The sequence below is a fragment of the Arachis ipaensis genome, chromosome B1 (assembly GCF_059453495.1).
Source record: "Arachis ipaensis isolate K30076 ecotype BB chromosome B1, ASM5945349v1, whole genome shotgun sequence".
Lineage (NCBI taxonomy): Eukaryota > Viridiplantae > Streptophyta > Magnoliopsida > Fabales > Fabaceae > Arachis > Arachis ipaensis.
The window spans coordinates 8,252,801-8,272,991 of NC_142436.1; the positions used below are offsets into that span (position 1 = coordinate 8,252,801).

A 20,191-nucleotide genomic window follows, 5' to 3' on the forward strand; every position below is an offset into this window, starting at 1 on the left:
TCAAACAAATTCTAAATACTTGACTAAATTTTAATAAAATTCCTAGTTCCTAGACTTTTTCATTATTTTTTATTCTGTATGCTAAAACTTTAAAAGACAGTGATCCGTGAACAAATTAAAAAAGAATGTAATTAATTATACCAAAAAGTTTGCCTAACAATCTTTGTTGGAGGAGCCACCTATATTGCGCAGCACTGACATCAGATCTTGAATTGAATTATTTTATTTGTTGTTACTTTAATATTGCCGTAGTGAAAGAGGAAACTAATTTCAAGATAAAAAATTGATGCGTCTGAATGAGAATTATTAACTGACACAAACAAACAGTTAAATCTTTGTCTAATTGCTGAATTTCTTGAAACTCCTTTTTGACTCTTCAACGTTTAATAACCTTTTGTGACATATGAAGTGAAATAGACTGGAGTCAAATTGTTGAATATTTGACTTACTTGCATGCAGCAGTATAGTACAAAGCTCCATGTCTGTCTCAACTATTCCAGCACCAAAATTAGGGGAGAGATTGTGTGAAAATGGATTTGAACATCCCAAAATTCTTCCTGCCATTGATGATGCCCATGGAGGAGTTATTGTTGACTTGAATGAACCTATGGATCCAGAACATTTTGCTACATTGCTTAGGTCTTCACTTCTACATTGGAACCTTAAGGTAATACTAATTATTTATTATTTATTATGCTGCACATACACAGCTCTATAATGATGTCTGTGATATAGTATCCTTTTCTTTAAAAAAAAATAAAAATCAAAATGTCAAATTGTTATCATCGTTACTTTTATTTTGGTGTACAATGAGATTCAACCCAAGACTTAGAGGAAAGAGAAAGTTGCGCGTTAACCTTTTTCTTTTCATATAAATTTATGTCAGCCACACAATTAAAACGAAACTTATGATCCTGCTACAGAGAAATATTAGAAAATTATTAAAATTTATTATTTTTAGTTATTAATTAATTATTAATATTTAAAAATATGAGATAAAATATATTATTGAATTACTAAATTAAAAAAAATAAACTAAAAGAATTGAGTGATAGTCATGAATAATAAATTTTGAACACCTCTTAATATTTCTCAAATATTTCGCCTTTTATTAACTTCAATAAGGTTTGCAGGGAAAACATGGTGTTTGGATAAAGTTACCTATCAGTCTTGTTAACCTTGTGGAAACTGCAGTGAAGGTAACTGCAAAGTATATAATTGAGTAAAATTCTTTTAAACACTAATTGCTTATATATATATATATTTTTTTTTTTTTTTTTTCATTTTTCAGAATATATAGTTGCATAGATATTAAATGTTATTTATATGTTGTTCCTGTTAGTTAAGATGTGAATAAGTGAGTATGGTATGTATTTTGTTGGTGGCAGGAGGGGTTCTGGTACCACCATGCTGAGCCAAGCTATCTAATGCTAGTTTATTGGATTCCCCAAACAGGCTGCACAATCCCTATAAATGCTTCCCACCGTGTTGCCGTTGCTGCTATAGTCTTAAATCAAAACAAAGAGGTGATTGTCAAATTAACAGTCACAAAGAGTTTTTTATTACACCAGTAAAAATTCGCATGCAGCTATCTACGTATGAAGTTATAGTTGAAAACTATTGAAAAGCAATTCAATCAAACATTTAGTTCTCAACTATTAACTTCACATGGCATGTGAGTTCTACTTATTTATTGTATCAAACCAAACATTGCAAATGAATTGATATTTCTATTCTAGTAAAGTCACCAAATGGGTCTTACTATCTTGTATGTTTTTTCATACAAATAATTAACCTGCTTCATGCCAACATTGTGATCAATGCAACTTTTTTCCCTTCTTTTTTCTTTATTTGTTTGTTCCATGTTTTGGGGTAGTAGGTTCTTGTAGTACAGGAAAAAAGAGGTAGATTCCATGGAATTGGCTACTGGAAGTTACCTACTGGAGTTGTCGACGCGGTATGCAGTACAGGAGATTTTTGCAGCATGGTTATTGGCTACTGGAAGTTACCTACTGAAGTTATTGTAACATGGTTTTGTACCTGCAGGGTGAGGAGATTTTTGCAGCAGCTATTAGAGAAGTAAAAGAAGAGACAGGAGTGAGTATCTGAGTAAATGTGACCAGTTTTTTTTTATTGATCATAAGCTCATAACAACTGTTTTATATGGTCCATCTTTTTTATTTGTTCAGGTTGATACCGAATTTGTAGAAATACTAGCATTCAGGTGTGAATCTTCTGACTTTTGTATGGAATTTAATCCTGATATATCGTTGTGACATTGTATTCATGAATTGTATTAACTAATTTAAAAACACAATATGTATGTATGATTTTCACTGAAACTCTAACTCTATTTTCGATATATTAAGCACAAAAGAGGCATATTAATGATTTTCTTAGGAGGAATTTGAATTTTCAGTGATTGAACAAAAATCATTAATCACCATCACCAAGTCCTGTTTTTCTATTTTTCAGGGAAGTGCAGAATTCATTCTTTGGGAAATCAGATTTGTCATTTCTTTGCATGTTGCGCCCTCTTTCTGTTGAGATCAAAAAGCAAGAATTGGAAATTGAAGCAGCTCAGGTACTTTTGTTTGACGATTTCACATCTTTGTTCTGTCTATTTTGTTCACCCAACCTAACTTTTCAGCAACTGATACTATGAGTATGAGATGATGAGAAATATCCAAAAGATGAACCTAGTGTTGCATATCAACCTAGTTATGTTCATACTCCTGCTTATTTTCCACTCATGAAATCTCAACTAATAATCCATTAAGACAACCTACAAGTTGTTTATACAATAAAATAGACTTGTGAACCATTCACTAGATGGCAGGGATAACATAAAGAAAGATTAAAAGATATATTCTTTGTGTATCTATTTTTTTGAAAACTAGATACAGACCATCTTATATTTTTGTTAGAAGTGAATCTTAGAACAAGGGTGAGTTATTTCCATACAATTTTAATATCGTGAGTTTAAACCGTACTAAAATCAGCTACGGATTATTGTATCAAAGTTAAAATGTTAAATACATGTCTAGGGGTGTTCATGGATCATATTCAATCTGCATATCCGCGGTGTTTATCTGAATCCGATCCGAAAATTGTGAATATGGATCCGATCGGATCGGATTCTATCCGCACACTAATAGGATCGGATTGCGGATTTTGTGCAGGTATCCACATATCCACATATCCGCAAAATTAAATAAGTAAATATTTTTTTATGTTTTATTTCAATTAATAATTATCATATATGTTGTATTATTTTAATTTATTATCTAAGAAAAGTATGTTTAATATTATTTTAAGAGTAAACATATTTAAAAAAATAGAAAAAATAAATTTTATTGATATTTTTTAATAAAAATAAGCTTTTAAATATATTTTTGTGTTTTATAAATATATTCGATCCGATCCGCAAGATCTAAACCTAAAAACTGCGGGATCCAATAATTTTAGTGCAGATCAGATCAAAATTTTTGCCATATCCAAGATATCTGCGTTCATCCTAAAAGTTAATATGCTTAAATTACATCCTTTTAAGTGCAACTTTTTCTCGAATCTTTCGTACTATAGAGTGTTTTGACCGAATTACCCTATCTTATATGTTTGTCACTAACTACAAACACATCTCTATATGCCTATAGCTATCTATATATTGATGTCTTGTGTTATCAACACGATAAAGTTGTCCAAGCATTTGTTAGGACATAAACCAACATGGTTCTCTAATTAATGCAAATGTTCCTTCATGTATTTGAAGAATGAGTCTGTCGGAACTGTTTTACAATAATATATGTGTAGTAATAGAATCTATATGCATGTGATGGAGGATTTCCTTATGTTCATTAGCTTTCTCATGTTTAAGCTACAAAATCAAGATCCATTATTATTGGTTAATCAAATCATGAGTTTATACCATGCATTCCAAAGGAATTTAACAAGATATTACTATGATTAAACAGTAAAATTCTATTTTCATTTTTTCCTTCACAAAATATTGAAAATAACAAAATTGAAAAAGATATCACATTGAACAATGCTGTCCTTATGAATCATGACAATCCACATTTTTCAATCTTTCTTGTTCATGCATTCCATCTCCTTGGTGACTATACCTTCCTTTTGTTTATGTCTTCCCTTGCGAAGTGGATGCCGTTCGAGGAATTCGCAGTTCAACCACTTACTCAGAAACATGAACCCTTCAAGTACGTAGTTGAATTATGTTTGGCAAATGTGGAAGAAAAGTTCTATACTGGATTCTCCCCAAGGCGAGTCTCATCATATTTTGAGGATCAATTGAACTATTTATATATGAATATCAATGAATTGGACAAGTCTTCTTAAGCCTCTCTTGGTCATTTCTTACATGTTAAATAGATTTCTAGCAGAAATTATAGTTATCTGTTATATTATGTTAAATAAATTTCTAGCAGAATTTATATGCTTTTGAATCTTCGTTAACAAGATTTTGAGCAGAAATTTTGTTATCTAGGATTGATGTAATAAATTTATTTTGAATCATTAATTTTATAGTGTGCTCTTTCTATGGATCTTTCGAATTGTGAGCAATATTGTGAGAAAGTCTATGACGTACGAATCGTGGACACACAAATTTAAAATTTTTATAAGTGATAGAAATACGATATATATATATATATATATATATATATATATATATATATATATATATATATAAAATATAAAATATTTTTTAGATAAATTATAATGATATTTTGATATTTTATTGATATTAAAATATAAATTAATTTTTTAATTATATAAAATATTTAAAATAATTTTTATTTTAATAATTAATAATATATACTATTTTTAAATTCATTTCAAGAATATATATTAAGAATAAGGTTAGACACGTTGACACGTGATAGTATTTAAGTATACTTCTAGAGAAAAAATTTTCATTTTTTATTAAGATATGGTTGGACACATAAGACACGCATGTTAGACGAATATCAATAAATATATCGTGTACAAAATATATCCAACACAAACACAATAAATTAGATAAGTATCCTTGCTCCATAAACTACATCGATTTTTAGTGGAGGAGTTACTGTATATGATGAAAAATTCTAAAGATTCGCTACCACATAGCTAAAAAGACAATAACTCTTTCAAGAAAATGAGATATGATTTACCCTCTTAATATAAACATCCTACTACTTAATAATTACTCCAAGAATAAAAATAGATGATGATCAAAGTAGAAACACAAGGTTGAACATTTTAAGATTGAGTAAAATTACACGACCTCAGAATTTATTTTATAAGATATATGGTGGTTGTTGGATTAAATTAGTTAGTAGAACTCATTATTTTAAATACATACCTTCCATAAGAACAGTCTGACCTAGGAATAATGTCTCTCACTAAGGAACGCTCTCCTAGGGTTTCTCCTCAAGAAGAGGATCTCATGAATCACAGTACAAAGAAAGTCAAAACACACAACGATGCTGAACTAGGTGATAACGTTAACCGAATTCAACCAGCTATGGATGTGGAGTTGGGTAATGAAAACCAACAATCATCTTTGACAACGCGAAAAGTCTCGTATAAGGATTCTCTAGTGGCTCTTGGGAATTCGTCTATGGCTGAGGACGATATCGATGAGAACGATCCAAATTCAGAAGACAAGTGGTATAAAGATAAAGAATCGAATGGGAGGGAAGAGAAGCCATTTGACCTTTGTCCGGTTATTCCCGTTTCAAAAGAAGAATTCGAGGAATGGTGCAAGCCATGGCAAGCAGCGCTGATTGTGAAGGTTCTTGGGAAAAGAGTCAATCTTGGCTTCATAGAACATCGTTTAAATAGAGATTGGGAAAGGAAAAGTAAGATCAATGTTATAGACATGGATCGTGATTATTTTCTTGTTCACTTTACAGAGGAGGAAGACTACTCGCATGCATTGCTTGGAGGACCGTGGATGGTGGCAGGACACTACCTTATTGTTCAGAGGTGGCGGCCTTTCTTTTTGGAGTCCGAAAAAGCAGTGAAAAAAGTGGCAGCTTGGGTTCGTATACCCAATCTACCAATAGAGCTCTACAACCACAGGTTTCTATGGAGAGTTGGATATGCTATTGGCACAATGCTGAAGGTCGACAGAACAACATCAATACATTTTCGAGGGAAGTTTGCTAGAATTTGTGTCGAAATTGATTTAACCAAAAAGCTGGTACCTAGAATCTCGATTCTGGGAGCATGTTGAACATTGAGTATGAGGGTCTCCACCTCATCTGCTTTTCTTGTGGGATGTATGGGCATAGGGCAGAGGAATGTAGCGAGGGAACGGAGTACAAGGAAGAACTCCGAGAAGAAGAAAACACCGCAGATGATATGGTCTCTAACAAGGAAGCCGACGCTAACGGGGGACAAAAACCAAATGAAGAAAGAATCCCAGAGGATACGGCTAACGTGCAAAAATCAAGGGATAATCAAGACCTACCCAATTTTAGGCCGTGGATGATGGTTAGAAAACCACAAAAAAGGAAACAAGACAAACATGCGCCAGTGAACAGATACGCTCAATATGGGAAGGTCTCTATTTCAAATAAAGATAGGGCTATAGTTCCGTCGGAAATTACTATGGAGAAAGGATCACGTTATAATGCCTTGTACGAGGAAAATGGGGAAGAGAAAATTGAGACTACTGTAGCCGTGGAAGATGGGATTAAAGAGAACATACAAAATGGGCTGGACATGGTTCCAAACCAAAAAGAAAATGGAGCCTTCAAAAGGCCTACAAGCAAGGTTCTAAGGCCAGGTGCAGGAAAGAACCCACAAGGTGGAAAAAGGACTAGCCCAAAGATTGGGCCCATGCCAAGCAATATACAACCCAAGTCAAAAAGAAAGGAAGCCTTGGGGACTCAAACACCTACCAATGACAACATAATTACCTATAAGAAGACCCGCTCATCCTCAAGAAATCCTGAAACCATTGCTATGGAGAAGGAGATGCTGGATAACATGAGAAGGTCACTCCTCCCTTTATTTTCAATTAGATTCCCCATGTCCTGTTAACAAAGGCAGTAGACCTTTTAGATTCTTGGCTGCTTGGCTGACACACCCGGAATTTGCTAATGTGGTTAATGAACACTGGAATTTTAATAACTCCTGGTCTGGTTGTATTGCTGATTTTCAAAAGTCCTTGAAGGAGTGAAACTCTAACGTGTTCGGTAACATTCATCACAAGAAAAGTAAAATATTAAGGAGATTACAAGGGATTTCAGCTAACATGAATCTCACTTGTAATCTCTTTCTCCAGAACTTGCAAAAATCCTTGTCGGAAGAATATGAAGAGATCCTCATTCAGGAAGAGATCCTTTGGTTCCAAAAATCGAGATGTAACTGGCTCGAGTTCGGTGATCGCAACACCAAGTATTTTCATGGCACCACTATGGCTAGGAGGAGGAAAAACAGGATTGAAGCTCTCCAAGATGGTGATGGAAATTGGATTTCAAACAAAACTGAGTTGGAGAACATGGCCACCTCCTTCTATAGCAATTTATTTACTGATGATACTTTGGAGATTAAATTCATTCTGAATGGGTGTTTTCCCACAATCTCTCAAGTTGATAAGGAGCTTATTGGAAAAAGCTATACTAGCTTGGAAATCAAAGAAGCGATTTTTCGTATGGGGGCCTCAAGGCTCCAGGGAAAGATGGGATTCAGACTATCTTCTATCAGAAACAGTGGGATAGAGTTGGTGCCGATTTATGCAAGCTTGTCCAAGATATCTTTGCCAATCCAAGTAAAGTAGGGGAGATAAATGATACGTTGATTACTCTTATTCCCAAAGTTGAGCCTATTTCCAACTTGAAACAGATGAGACCCATTAGCCTTTGTAATGTCTCTAATAAAGTTATTACCAAGCTTCTTGCTACCCGTCTTAGGAAAATCATGGATCATCTCGTAAGTCCAGCTCAATGTAGCTTTGTGTCGGGAAGACAGAGTTCCGACAATATTATTATCTCGCAAGAAGTTATTCATTCTATGCGGAATAAGAAAGGGCCCAAAGGTTGGATGGCAATTAAGATTGATCTTGAGAAGGCGTATGACAGGTTGAAGTGGTCCTTTATCAAAGATACTTTGGAGGATATTGGTCTTCCGGGTCACATTGTTAACCTTATATACATGTGTGTATCCTCAGTCAGCATGCAGGTTCTCTGGAATGGGGAGCCATTGATGAATTTCTCCCGACTAGGAGAATTCGCCAAGGAGACCCTTTATCCCCATACTTATTTGTGCTCTGTATGAAAAAATTATCTCAACTTATAAATGATGCAGTGGAACATGGTTTCTGGAAACCAATTAGCCTCAATGAAAATAGCCCGAATCTTTCTCACCTAGGCTTCGCTGATGATTTGATAATTTTCTCAGAAGCTAGTATGGAGCAAGCTGATGTTATAAAAAAAATCTTTAAAGCTTTTTATGAGAGCTCTGGCCAAAAGATTAGTAATGATAAAACCAGAATTTTCTTCTCCAAGAATGTCGGGCATAGTGTCGGAAGTGAAATCAGTGAGTTTTTGAACTTCACTAGAACAGATGACCTTGGAAAATATCTTGGTGTTCCACTTATTCATTCAAGAATTACAAAGGACACCTACAAGGACATTGAGGCCAAAATCAATGCGAGACTTAACAATTGGAAAGCTACATCCTTGTCTTTGGCAGACAGGACCACCCTGATGAGATCGATCCTTTCTACTATCCCTAGTTATACTATGCAAACTGCTGTTCTACCTATTTCTACTTGTAATTTTATTGACCGTAAATGTAGGAGCTTCATCTGGGGGGAATCTGAAAACTCAAGGAAAATTCATCTCCTTGATTGGAAGACTGTCGGCAAGCCCAAAAGATCTGGGGGACTGGGCATCAGACATGCAAAGGAGCTTAATCAAGCTTATATGATGAAGATTGGCTGGGGCCTAATTGAAAGGAAAGACTCCCTCTGGGCTAGAGTGTTGCGAGCTAAGTACAGATGTAGCAACGACATTATGCCCAATGTTACGAGAAGAAGTAGTGACTCAAACCTTTGGAAGGGAGTTTGCTCTACGTGAAAAGATGTCCAAAGCAATTCCATTTGGCGTATTGGTGATGGATCTCGCATAAAGTTTTGGGAGCATAATTGGGTCCCTAGTTTTGGGAGCCTTAATCAACATGCATCTCAGGTAACTAATCTAGTCGATTCTAATTATGCTCTGATGGATTTCCTAACTGTTTCAGGTGAGTGGGATAACGAGAAACTGAAAGGATGGCTCCCGGACCAAGTGGTTCAAAGAATTATTTTCCTGTCCCCACCTTCGCCATGGAAGCAAGAAGATCATCTTGTCTGGGCACAAACCTCAGATGGAACGTTCAACTTGAAGACAACGTACCAAGCCGTGAAAGGAGACGTGTTAGCTAGTAATTGCATGTTCAACGTGATTTAGAAGTGGCAAGGCCCAGAAAGAATTCGGTCCTTCCTCTGACTTGTGGCTCACAATGCTATTCTTACCAACACGGAAAGAAATAGAAGGCATTTGAGTGTAACCTCAGAGTGTCCTCGATGCAACCTTCCAAGCAAGACCTCACTGCACGTTCTGAGAGACTGCCAATTTGCCAAAACAGTGTGGGAAGCACTCAAGCCTCAAGAGCATGTTCTTGATTTCTTTAATCTTTACAGGGAAAAGTGGCTCCTAAAAAATCTTTCCACTCCAACGAAGTGGTGCTGCACCTTTGGGGTTACCCTTTCTTCTCTATGATTTGCTCGTAACAAACTAGTGTTTGAGAAAATTGCTTCGCATCCTAACGGAATTGTGGAATCCATCCATAATCGCGTCAAAGATATTCTCAAAGTGATTAAAAATCCTATACTGCCTGGTAACAAAATTATCACATCTGGTCTCCTTATTAGATGGTACCCGCCAGTGGAAGGTTTCATCAAGATCAATGTAGATGGCTCCTTCCTTACAAGTAGTAACAATGCAACCTGTGGAGGAGTGATGAGAGATAGCCTAGGGAGATTTATTAAATGTTTCTCTTGCAATTTAGGGAGCTGCTCAATTATGCACGCTGAGCTCTGGACTATTGTTAAAGGACTGCACCTCGCTGTGATTAACAGTTACAACCACGTTGTCATAGAATCAGATTCTATGATGGCCATCCAATTTATCAAAGAAGGTATGCCAAAACACCACCCTTGCTACTCTCTTGTGGAAGAAATCCAAATTATAATAAGACGTCTGAATCAGGTTAACTGGTCGCATACCTTAAGAGAAGCAAACTGTGTTGCTGACTTTCTTGCAAAAATGGGCCACGATCTCTCCTTTGGTTTACATACCTTTGAATCCCCTCCCCATGGTATTAGTACTATGCTGTACTGTGATAACTTCGGGTCCCTCAGACTGAGAGGGAGTAGGTAGTTTGTGTTTCTTTTTTTTTTTTTTTTTGTGGGTTTCTCTGCTTGATGTTTTTTGGGATCCTTGATCCCCCATTTTCATAAAAAAAAAAAAAATACATACCTTCCATAAAAAATTTGATCGTGTAACATTTTTGTTTTAATAATTTGTCTTGTAGAGATAAAAGATTCTATTATAAATATTTTTTATTAAGTAAGGAGTATTATACTCTTTGTTAATTATATAAAGATAAATCTTAATTCTTTATTTATTATAACTTAAGATTTAGGATTTAGTATCTAAAATTTAGATTTTAAAATTTTAATTTTAGAGTTGATAGAGAGTTTCTGATACAGTCACTACTCCAAGCCCATCTCAGCAGCTAAATCCAACAAGGGAAGAAGAAGAGAGTAGCGACACTGGCCCAATTGTTAACAAAAGAGAGCGAAAGATGCCATATTGGGCTAGGGACTATGTAATGGGTAAATGAATGAGAGAGCATGGTAATAATAGACAAAGTTGTTAGGATCTGATAGGGATTTAAGGAAAAGAAAAGGAGAGAGAAAGGTAGGAACAATCTAGACAGTTAGTGTGGGAGTCGTCCCTGACTCGAAGAGGGGAGAGTGAATTTCTGTTATAGTTTTTTGGTTCATCAATTCCATTTCCATTTTATTCCAATTCTGTTGATGATTCACTGACTTAGTTGATAATTGTGAATTTGCATTGTGCTCTAACATTTGGTGCTTTCATTGAGAGGGTTCTATCATGGAACCAGGAACTCCCCTTTTCCGTTTGGAGGATGTATGCGAGCAGAACCGCTCGGAGATCGCAGCACTGCAACGGGGCCAGATTGAGACCATGGCTCAGCTCAATGGTACTCAGGAGCGTATCGGTTCCGTCGAGACGTCAGTGAAGAACATTGAGAAAATGCTTCGGGATTCCTTGAAGCTGAAGCAGGTTGTTACCGATCGTGGTGGTCTCGGCGATTTATCGGAGTACACAGCGGAATCGCGACTTCCGAACTGGCCGAAGGGAATGAAAACAGAGCTACCTATGTTTGATGGTGAAAAGGTAGAGGAGTGGACGTTCCGTGCACGAGAATATTTTGAGCTCTATTCAGTGCCGGAGACATGGAGAGTTCGTATGCTCTCCTTCCACATGACGGGACCAGCATACACTTGGTATCGATGGTGCATCAACAACTCTATCAACCATACTTGGGAGAGTTTTTTGGAAGCACTCTGTGTTTGTTTCGGCCACAGCATTTTCCACGATCCCAAGGCGGCTTTGAAAGAACTCAAGCAGGTGACTACCGTTTCGGCTTACCAACATCAATTCGAGGAACTCTCTAACCAGGTAACGGGGCTAAGTGAAGAGTGGCTGACATCCTTGTTTGTAGCTGGGCTGACAGAGATGCTGAAATGTGAGTTGATGCTGGCTAAACCGCGGTCATATGTTGAGGCCGTGGCTCTTGCAAAGCTACATGAGCAGAAGAATCAAGCAGGTGTACTGAATTTGAGACCGCACGGTGGCCGAGCAGCGGCAGGAGTCTCACCATCTCAATTTGACACTACAAGAAACCCTCCTACCCACGTGACATCTCCGGGTAAGGCTAGCAACACAGCCACTGCAGCGACCGCCAACCATCGTCGCTTATCGGCGGCCGAGATCAAACAAAGAAGGGATAAAGGGTTGTGTTACTATTGTGATGAGAAATACTCTACGGGCCATAAATGCAAGTCTTCTTACTTGCTGCTCGTTGGTGGCGAGGAGCTAGAAGAGCTAACAAGAGACAGACCAAGTGACTTTCCACTCTCGGACCATGACCCACTCCATTCTTCCCCTGAACTCTCTGATGATGAGGTGGTGGAAATTAGTTTCAATGCTATGGTTGGGGCTTACCACCCGGAGACTATCCGAGTGGCAGGAACGTGTGAAGGGTTGCCGGTTATGGTGCTCGTTGATGGCGGCAGCACACATAACTTCATGAAGGAGTCCACTGCCAAGAGATTGAAGTTACCATTGACTCCGGTGCATCAGCTGAATGTCTATGTGGGCAATGGTGAGTGCATCGGGTGTGCTTCAAAGTGCAATGATGTCCCATTGCGCATGCAAGGGTACGGATTTCATTTGGAAACCTTTATCTTGGATATTAAAGGAGCGGATGTGGTGCTGGGCGCACAATGGTTGATGCAATTGGGTGACGTGACAATGAACTATATGCACTTGACCATGGAATTTAAGGTGGGTGATCTCACGGTCAAGCTACAGGGTGAAAGGCTATTCCAACCTGGGGCAGTGGGCAATCGGGCTTTGAATAAAATGGTATCGGCTGACGTCATTGCTTCTTTCTTGCACTTGCGAGTCATTGATCCCTCAATTACAAGGCCACAAACTGGACAGGATGAAGCTGTCCAATTGCTGTTATCTGAATATCAAGAAGTTTTCAAAGAACCAGAAACTTTGCCACCTCCAAGAGAAATTGAGCATCAGATTCACTTACAACCGGGCGCTGACCCTGTCAATGTGCGACCGTATCGCTATCCACATTATCAGAAAGAAGAGATTGAGAGGCTGGTAGAGAAAATGTTGCAGTCTGGGGTAATCTGTGAAAGTCACAGCGCCTTCTCTAGTCATGTGCTGCTTGTACGCAAGAAAGATGGCAGTTGGCGGTTTTGTATTGACTACCGAGCCCTTAATGCCATTACCATTAAAGATAAGTTTCCCATTCCCACTATTGATGAAATTCTTGATGAACTATTTGGTGCTGCTTATTTCTCCAAAATTGACTTGCGTTCGGGTTACCACCAGATTCGAGTTCGGGATGAGGACATTCCAAAGACCGCCTTCCGCACACACCTTGGCCATTACGAATTTGTGGTGATGCCTTTCGGTCTTACCAATGCCCCTTCGACATTTCAGGCAACCATGAATAAGGTGTTTCGGCCGTACCTCCGGAAATTTATTGCGGTGTTTTTTGATGACATACTTATTTATAGCAAATCCAAGGAAGAACACATTGCACATTTAAGAACAACACTTGCAGTCCTACAACAACATCAATTTGTGGCCAAGCTCTCTAAATGTACATTTTGCCAACAAGAAGTTGAATACCTAGGCCATGTGGTGGGCAAGGAAGGAGTGCAGGTTGACAACTCCAAAATTAAGGCAATTGTTGAATGGCCCAAGCCAGTGAACTTGAAACAGCTGCGGGGCTTTCTCGGCCTCACTGGATACTATCGGAGGTTTGTCGCAAGGTATGCGCAATTGGCTGCTCCACTCACTGAACTTCTCAAACGCAATAATTTTCATTGGGAGCATGCAGCGGAGATTGCATTTGAGGAGTTGAAGTCAGCCCTTACTCGTACTCCAGTATTAGCCTTACCCGATTTCAATCAGCCATTTACTATTGAAACTGATGCGTCAGCCCAAGGGATTGGTGCAGTGTTGTCCCAACAAGGGCATCCCCTTGCTTATTTTAGCAAGAAACTTAGTAGCAAATTAACGGTGGCATCAGCTTATGTCAGGGAATTGTACGCTATTACCCAAGCGGTGGCGAAGTGGCGGCATTACTTACTGGGGCGTCGTTTCTGTATCAAAACAGATCACCAAGGCTTACGTGAATTAATGTCACAGGTGGTGTTGACCCCTGAGCAGCAATTCTATCTGACCAAGCTTTTGGGATATGATTTTGAGGTCATATATCGTTCTGGCAAGACTAATAGGGCTACTGATGCCTTATCTAGGCAGGGTGATGGGAATCCAGAGGTGCAATTCCAAGCATTCTCAACTGTGCAATCCACATTACGGCCATTGCTCTTGCGTGCCACTGCAGAAGACCAAGAAACCCAATCAATGATATCACAATATAACCAAGGGTCCCTCAACTCTGAATTCCTATTCCAAGAAGGGTTGCTAACTTACCGGGGCAGAATTTGGGTGCCAAATTTTGAGGGTCTGCGCAATCAGTTACTCAAGGAGTTCCATTCTACACCCATGGCAGGACATCAAGGGGAACTCAAGACTTTTAAGGCCCTTGGTAGTGTCTTCTTTTGGCCTGGACTTCGTAGAGACATTCACAAATTGATTCAGGAATGTGAAACTTGTCAAACCACAAAATATGTGCCTGCAAAGCAAGCTGGCCTCCTCAACCCCTTGCCGGTTCCAAAAGGTCCCTGGATGGAGCTCTCTATGGATTTCATAGTGCAATTGCCAAAATCAGCCGGGTACTCTACGATAATGGTGGTGGTGGACCGCTTTAGTAAAACAGCTCATTTTGAGCCGCTACGGGCAGGGTTCACCGCTTCTTCAGTGGCCAAAATTTTCATTGCAGCTGTTGTTAAACTCCATGGTTTTCCTTCGATGATTGTCTCGGACAGGGATCCTATTTTCCTCAGCAAATTCTGGCGCAACCTGTTTGAGCACAGCGGAACACGCTTGCACTATAGCACTGCCTATCATCCACAGAGCGACGGTCAAATGGAAGTGACAAATCGTTCCCTGGAACAGTACTTTCGAGCATTTACCCATTCTCGACCACAATTATGGACTTCCTTTTTGCCTTGGGCTGAATTTTGCTACAATGGATCATTCTACTCTGCCATCCAGATGACCCCACATGAGGCACTCCACGGCTTTCCTATGAACCTGCCCCCTGGTTACATTCCTGGCACTTCTCCCGTGGTAGAAGTCGACTCCTTCTTGAGAACCCGTGAGATTCTCAATGATGAATTGGGCTTCTATTTGCACCAGGCTCGAAGCCGCATGAAGAAACAGGCAGATAAGCATCGCCGCGATCAAGAATTTCAAGAAGGAGAGTGGGTCTTGTTGAAGTTGAAGCCCTATCGGCAGATATCCCTCTTCCACAAGGAGCATCCAAAGCTGGGGAGACGATTCTTTGGGCCGTATCGAGTGCAGCGGCGTGTGGGAAAGCTGGCGTACCGATTAGAGCTCCCTGCCGGCAGTACTATTCACCCCGTCTTCCATGTTTCTATGTTGAAGAAGTTCCATGGAGAGCTGCCAGCAAAGGTCCCCGTCCTGGCGGGTGCACCAGCCGCTTTTCAGCCTCTCCCATCTGCAATCATTACACGCCGCACGGTGATCAAGGAAGGACAACCAGTTGAACAAGTATTAGTAGATTGGGAGGGGACATCGAGGGATGAAACCACTTGGGTGAATAAAGAGGAGTTACAGAGAATGTTTTCTGATCTTGACCTTGAGGACAAGGTCATTGTTGGGGAAGGGATAGTTGATACAGTCACTACTCCAAGCCCATCTCAGCAGCTAAATCCAACAAGGGAAGAAGAAGAGAGTAGCGACACTGGCCCAATTGTTAACAAAAGAGAGCGAAAGATGCCATATTGGGCTAGGGACTATGTAATGGGTAAATGAATGAGAGAGCATGGTAATAATAGACAAAATTGTTAGGATCTGATAGGAATTTAAGGAAAAGAAAAGGAGAGAGAAAGGTAGGAACAATCTAGACAGTTAGTGTGGGAGTCGTCCCTGACTCGAAGAGGGGAGAGTGAATTTCTGTTATAGTTTTTTGGTTCATCAATTCCATTTCCATTTTATTCCAATTCTGTTGATGATTCACTGACTTAGTTGATAATTGTGAATTTGCATTGTGCTCTAACAGTTTCACTCCTTACTTCCTCAAGCACATTAACATTCGCCTTGATAGAGTGATGCAAAACGGTGAAGATTTTTGTTTAATTTGCTACTTGAATATCATCATGACATATGTTCTGCCATGCGGCACTATATTAAACAACTTCTTGTATCTTGAAAATTTTTCTATAAATCTCCCACAAACATTGATAATACTTGCAATCACAATCACAATTTCAATCTTCTCCCTCCTATTTTCCCTTTCTTTCCATTCCTTCTCTGTATCATTTATTTCTTTCTTCAAATATTTTTCTCTAATATATATCAAGTCAATGGAAAATAGAACTTTTCCAACAAAATTTCTTCTAGTTATAGCCCTTTGGTTACCATTGTCCAATTTTAATTTTAAAGCTTATGGTGATCCTTTATTAGGGGATAATAATAATAATAATAATATCTTACCATCACCAACATGTGTGAATTGTTCCAAATGTGAATACCCATGTCAAATTCCACCACCACCACTTCTTGGTTATCCTTCTTATGGTGCACCACCTCCGCCGTTACTGCCGCCACCGCCGCCACTAAATAAATGCCCTCCAACTTCTGGTGTTCAGTGTTGCACTCCTCCACCACCACCTTACAATTTTAAACCTCCAAATCCATACACTTATGTGCCTAACAATGGTGATGAAGAAAAAAGCTCTGCTTCAATCCTTTTGAAAATTCTAGTTCCGTTGCATATGTTTTATTCTTCCTTTGTAGTCTTCTGAATTTAGCAGGTACATCTATTTTATCAATTTCAAGTTTCAAGTTAAGGAGAATATGATAATTGATAAACAAGTTTAATTTTGATATCATATGTAACATAATATACAACGTTGTCATGATGAAATATTCAAGAGTTTTTTTGTTGGTTAAGAAGTCTGTTTGTATTTTTTTTTTCCTTTTATCTTTTTGTTTAAATAGGAGATACTAACTCCGCCTATGTTACACTTGCGGTACATAGCCGGTCCCAAGCCCGGATAAAGGAGGAGGGTTGTGTTAGGTCTTCGGCAACCAACATAAAAATATAGCCGAACCCCCATGACATGAATCAAAGACATTATTGCGCTAAAGCTAGGTCGTTGCCCGGAAGCAACGCGCCGTATGGCTCGAGTACGGTGTCGAAGCAAGAGCCGCTGCATCGGTGCCCGGATGTAGTGTTAAATGAGCAAGGGTTCTCGCGTTTTCGTGAACGGACGAGGGTAAATAAGCTAGTTCACAAAGGAAAAGGTAAAGGTCGAAGCGACAGAAGGTTGAGATTTGGGACATGGAACATAGGCACTCTAACAGGAAAGTCCATGGAGGTGGTGGACACCATGACAAGGAGGAAGATTAACATTATGTGCCTACAAGAAACGAAATGGGTTGGTGCAAAGGCTAGGGAGTTGGATACTTCTGGTTTCAAACTTTGGTATACAGGAAAGGTGAAGAATAGGAATGGGGTTGGAATAATTGTGGATAAGCAGTGGAAGAAAGACGTAGTGGATGTCAAGAGGGTGGGAGATCGGATCATCTCTATCAAACTTGTGGTGGAGGGAGGTGCTTTCCATGTGATTAGCGTCTATGCACCACAAGTGGGTTCGGACGAACAACACAAGGTAAGGTTTTGGGAGGATCTAGAGAGTTTGGTTCAAGGCATACCTTTGGGAGATAAGATTTTCTTAGGAGGAGATTTAAATGGCCATGTTGGGAGAGAAGTGACTGGATATGGGAGTACTCACGGAGGCCATGGTTTCGGGGTGATCAATGCCGAGGGTAAAACTATTTTGGACTTTTCCTCAACTTTTGATCTTCTCATCGCAAATACATGGTTTAAAAAGAGAGACGAACATCTTATAACCTATAAGAGTGGCATGACAAGCTCTCAAATCGACTTCTTCTTGTTGAGGAGAGTCGACCGAAAATTTTGCATTAATTGTAAAATTATCCCGGGAGAGAGTTTGACAACACAACATAGGGTGCTCGTCATGGATTTTCGCGTTGAGCAAAAGTTGAGGAAAAGACATCATACGAAGAACCCAAGGACGAGGTGGTGGCGGATGAAAGGGGAGGAACAAAGAAGCTTCCTAAGACGGGTAGGAGAAGAGGCAAAGTGGGATGGGAATGGAAGCGCGGAAGAGATGTGGAGGGAGATGGCAGAAGTTATTAGAAGAACAGCAAAAGAAAGTTTTGGTGAATCTAAAGGAATAGGACCAAGAGACAAGGAGTCCTGGTGGTGGAATGCGAGTATACAAGAAAAGATAAAGATAAAAAGGGAATGCTTTAAAGAGTGGTCTTTATGCCGCAATGCAGATAACTGGGAAAAATATAAGGCGGCTAAGAAAGAGACAAAAGTGGCTGTAAGTGAAGCAAGAACAAGAGCATATGAGGGTCTCTACCAGTCTTTGGGCACGAAAGAAGGAGAAAAAGGTATATATAGAATCGCAAAGAGTCGGGAAAGAAGAACGAGAGATTTGGATCAGGTTAAGTGCATAAAGGATAAGGATGGAGAGGTGTTGGCTCAAGAGGAGAAGATTAATGAAAGGTGGAAGATCTACTTCTACGAGTTATTTAATGAGGGACAGAAGACTCTTCCGAGCCTTGGTCGATTATGCACAAGGGAAGAAGATCAAAACTTTAACTACTATCGAAGGATTCGAGACTTCGAGGTAAAAGAGGCTCTAAAGCAGATGAAAAATGGCAGGGCAGTAGGACCTGATAATATCCCGATTGAGGTTTGGAAGGGTCTTGGAGGAAAAGGCATCAACTGGTTAACCAAGCTTTTTAATGAGATTTTAAGGTCAAAGAAGATGCCTGATGAGTGGAGAAAGAGCACCTTGGTACCTATCTACAAGAATAAGGGGGATATACAAAGTTGCGGAAACTATAGAGGGATTAAGCTTATGAGTCATACTATGAAGTTATGGGAAAGGGTGATAGAACGGAGGTTGAGAAAAGAGACACAAGTAACAGAGAACCAATTTGGATTTATGCCAGGCAGATCTACCACTGAAGCGATATACCTATTAAGAAGGATGATGGAGAGGTATCGTAGTAATAAAAGGGATCTACACATGGTGTTTATTGATTTGGAAAAAGCGTATGATAGGGTACCAAGGGAGGTCTTATGGAAGGTTTTAGAAAAGAGGAGAGTAAGGATCGCATATATTCGGGCAATTAAAGACATGTATGATGGGGCCACAACTAGTGTGAAGACTCAAGGTGGTGTGACAGAGGAATTCCCTATTGGTATAGGATTACACCAGGGATCATCCTTAAGTCCATACCTTTTCACATTAGTCTTGGAAGTACTCACAGAGCACATCCAAGAGCCTGTGCCATGGTGCATGCTTTTTGCCGATGATATCGTCCTTATGGGAGAGTCAAGGGAAGACCTAAATAAGAAGTTGGAGTTATGGAGAGAAGCTCTAGAAGTGTATGGTCTGCGCATAAGCCGTAGCAAGACGGAATATATGGAATGTAAGTTCAGTCTGAGAAGGGAAAACTCCAATATAGAGGTGAAGATTGGAGAAAACATCCTGCGAAAAGTTAAAAGTTTTAAGTATCTTGGGTGCATCATACAGGATAATGGAGAGATTGAACAGGATGTAAATCATAGGATCCAAGCAGGTTGGTCAAAATGGCGGAGCGCATCTGGTTTTATATGCGACAAAAAAGTGCCTTTAAAACTTAAAGGTAAATTCTATCGCACCGCTATAAGACCGGCTATGCTGTATGGTACGGAGTGTTGGGCGGCTAAAGGGGAGCACGAACATAAGTTGAGTGTGGTTGAGATGAAGATGTTGAGATGGATGAGTGGTCATACGCGATTGGATAAAATAAGGAATGAAGATATAAGGGAGAAAGTTGGAGTAGCACCCATTGTGGAAAAGATGGTTGAATCGCGTCTCAGGTGGTTTGGACATGTGGGAAGAAGACCGATAGAACATCCAGTCAGGAGGGTGGATGAGATGGAAGATGGACAAAGGGCGAAAGGCAGAGGAAGACCTAAGAAGACCATCCATGAGGTGGTCAAACGAGATCTACATGTAAACGGTCTTTCTATAGACATGATACATGACAGAGCACAATGGCGTCGTTTGATTCATGTAGCCGACCCCACTTAGTGGGACAAGGCTTTGTTGTTG

The 20,191-nt window shown here is 39.3% G+C and overlaps 2 protein-coding genes across 2 annotated transcripts; both read left to right on the forward strand.

Moving 5' to 3' along the window:
* The first annotated feature begins 530 nt into the window (after positions 1 to 530).
* On the forward strand, positions 531 to 4,560 carry LOC107616501 (nudix hydrolase 10). Its single transcript, XM_016318478.3, is given in 9 exon segments — positions 531 to 545; positions 548 to 667; positions 1,134 to 1,199; positions 1,389 to 1,526; positions 1,880 to 1,957; positions 2,047 to 2,097; positions 2,190 to 2,224; positions 2,476 to 2,584; positions 4,159 to 4,560. Coding segments are annotated over 9 exon segments (810 nt in total). The 3' UTR covers positions 4,357 to 4,560.
* A 1,722-nt stretch (positions 4,561 to 6,282) lies between these two features.
* Positions 6,283 to 10,433, forward strand: LOC148575653 (uncharacterized). Its single transcript, XM_088502474.1, has 7 exons — positions 6,283 to 7,004; positions 7,184 to 7,205; positions 7,295 to 7,780; positions 7,855 to 8,090; positions 8,180 to 9,048; positions 9,256 to 9,435; positions 9,793 to 10,433. The coding sequence occupies exons 1-7, from the start codon at positions 6,283 to 6,285 to the stop codon at positions 10,431 to 10,433; spliced, it is 3,156 nt and encodes a 1,051-aa protein (XP_088358600.1).
* The last annotated feature ends 9,758 nt before the right edge of the window (positions 10,434 to 20,191 follow it).

What these genes read in the sequence shown, in the direction of transcription:
- LOC148575653 (XM_088502474.1), top strand. Translation starts at nt 6,283, where the DNA reads ATGTATGGGCATAGGGCAGAGGAATGTAGCGAGGGAACGGAGTACAAG. An exon ending in CTTGAGAAGGCGTATGACAG is followed by an intron (nt 8,091 to 8,179) that starts GTTGAAGTGGTC and finishes GTGTATCCTCAG; the next exon opens with TCAGCATGCAGGTTCTCTGG. An exon ending in GCCCAATGTTACGAGAAGAA is followed by an intron (nt 9,049 to 9,255) that starts GTAGTGACTCAA and finishes TAACTGTTTCAG; the next exon opens with GTGAGTGGGATAACGAGAAA.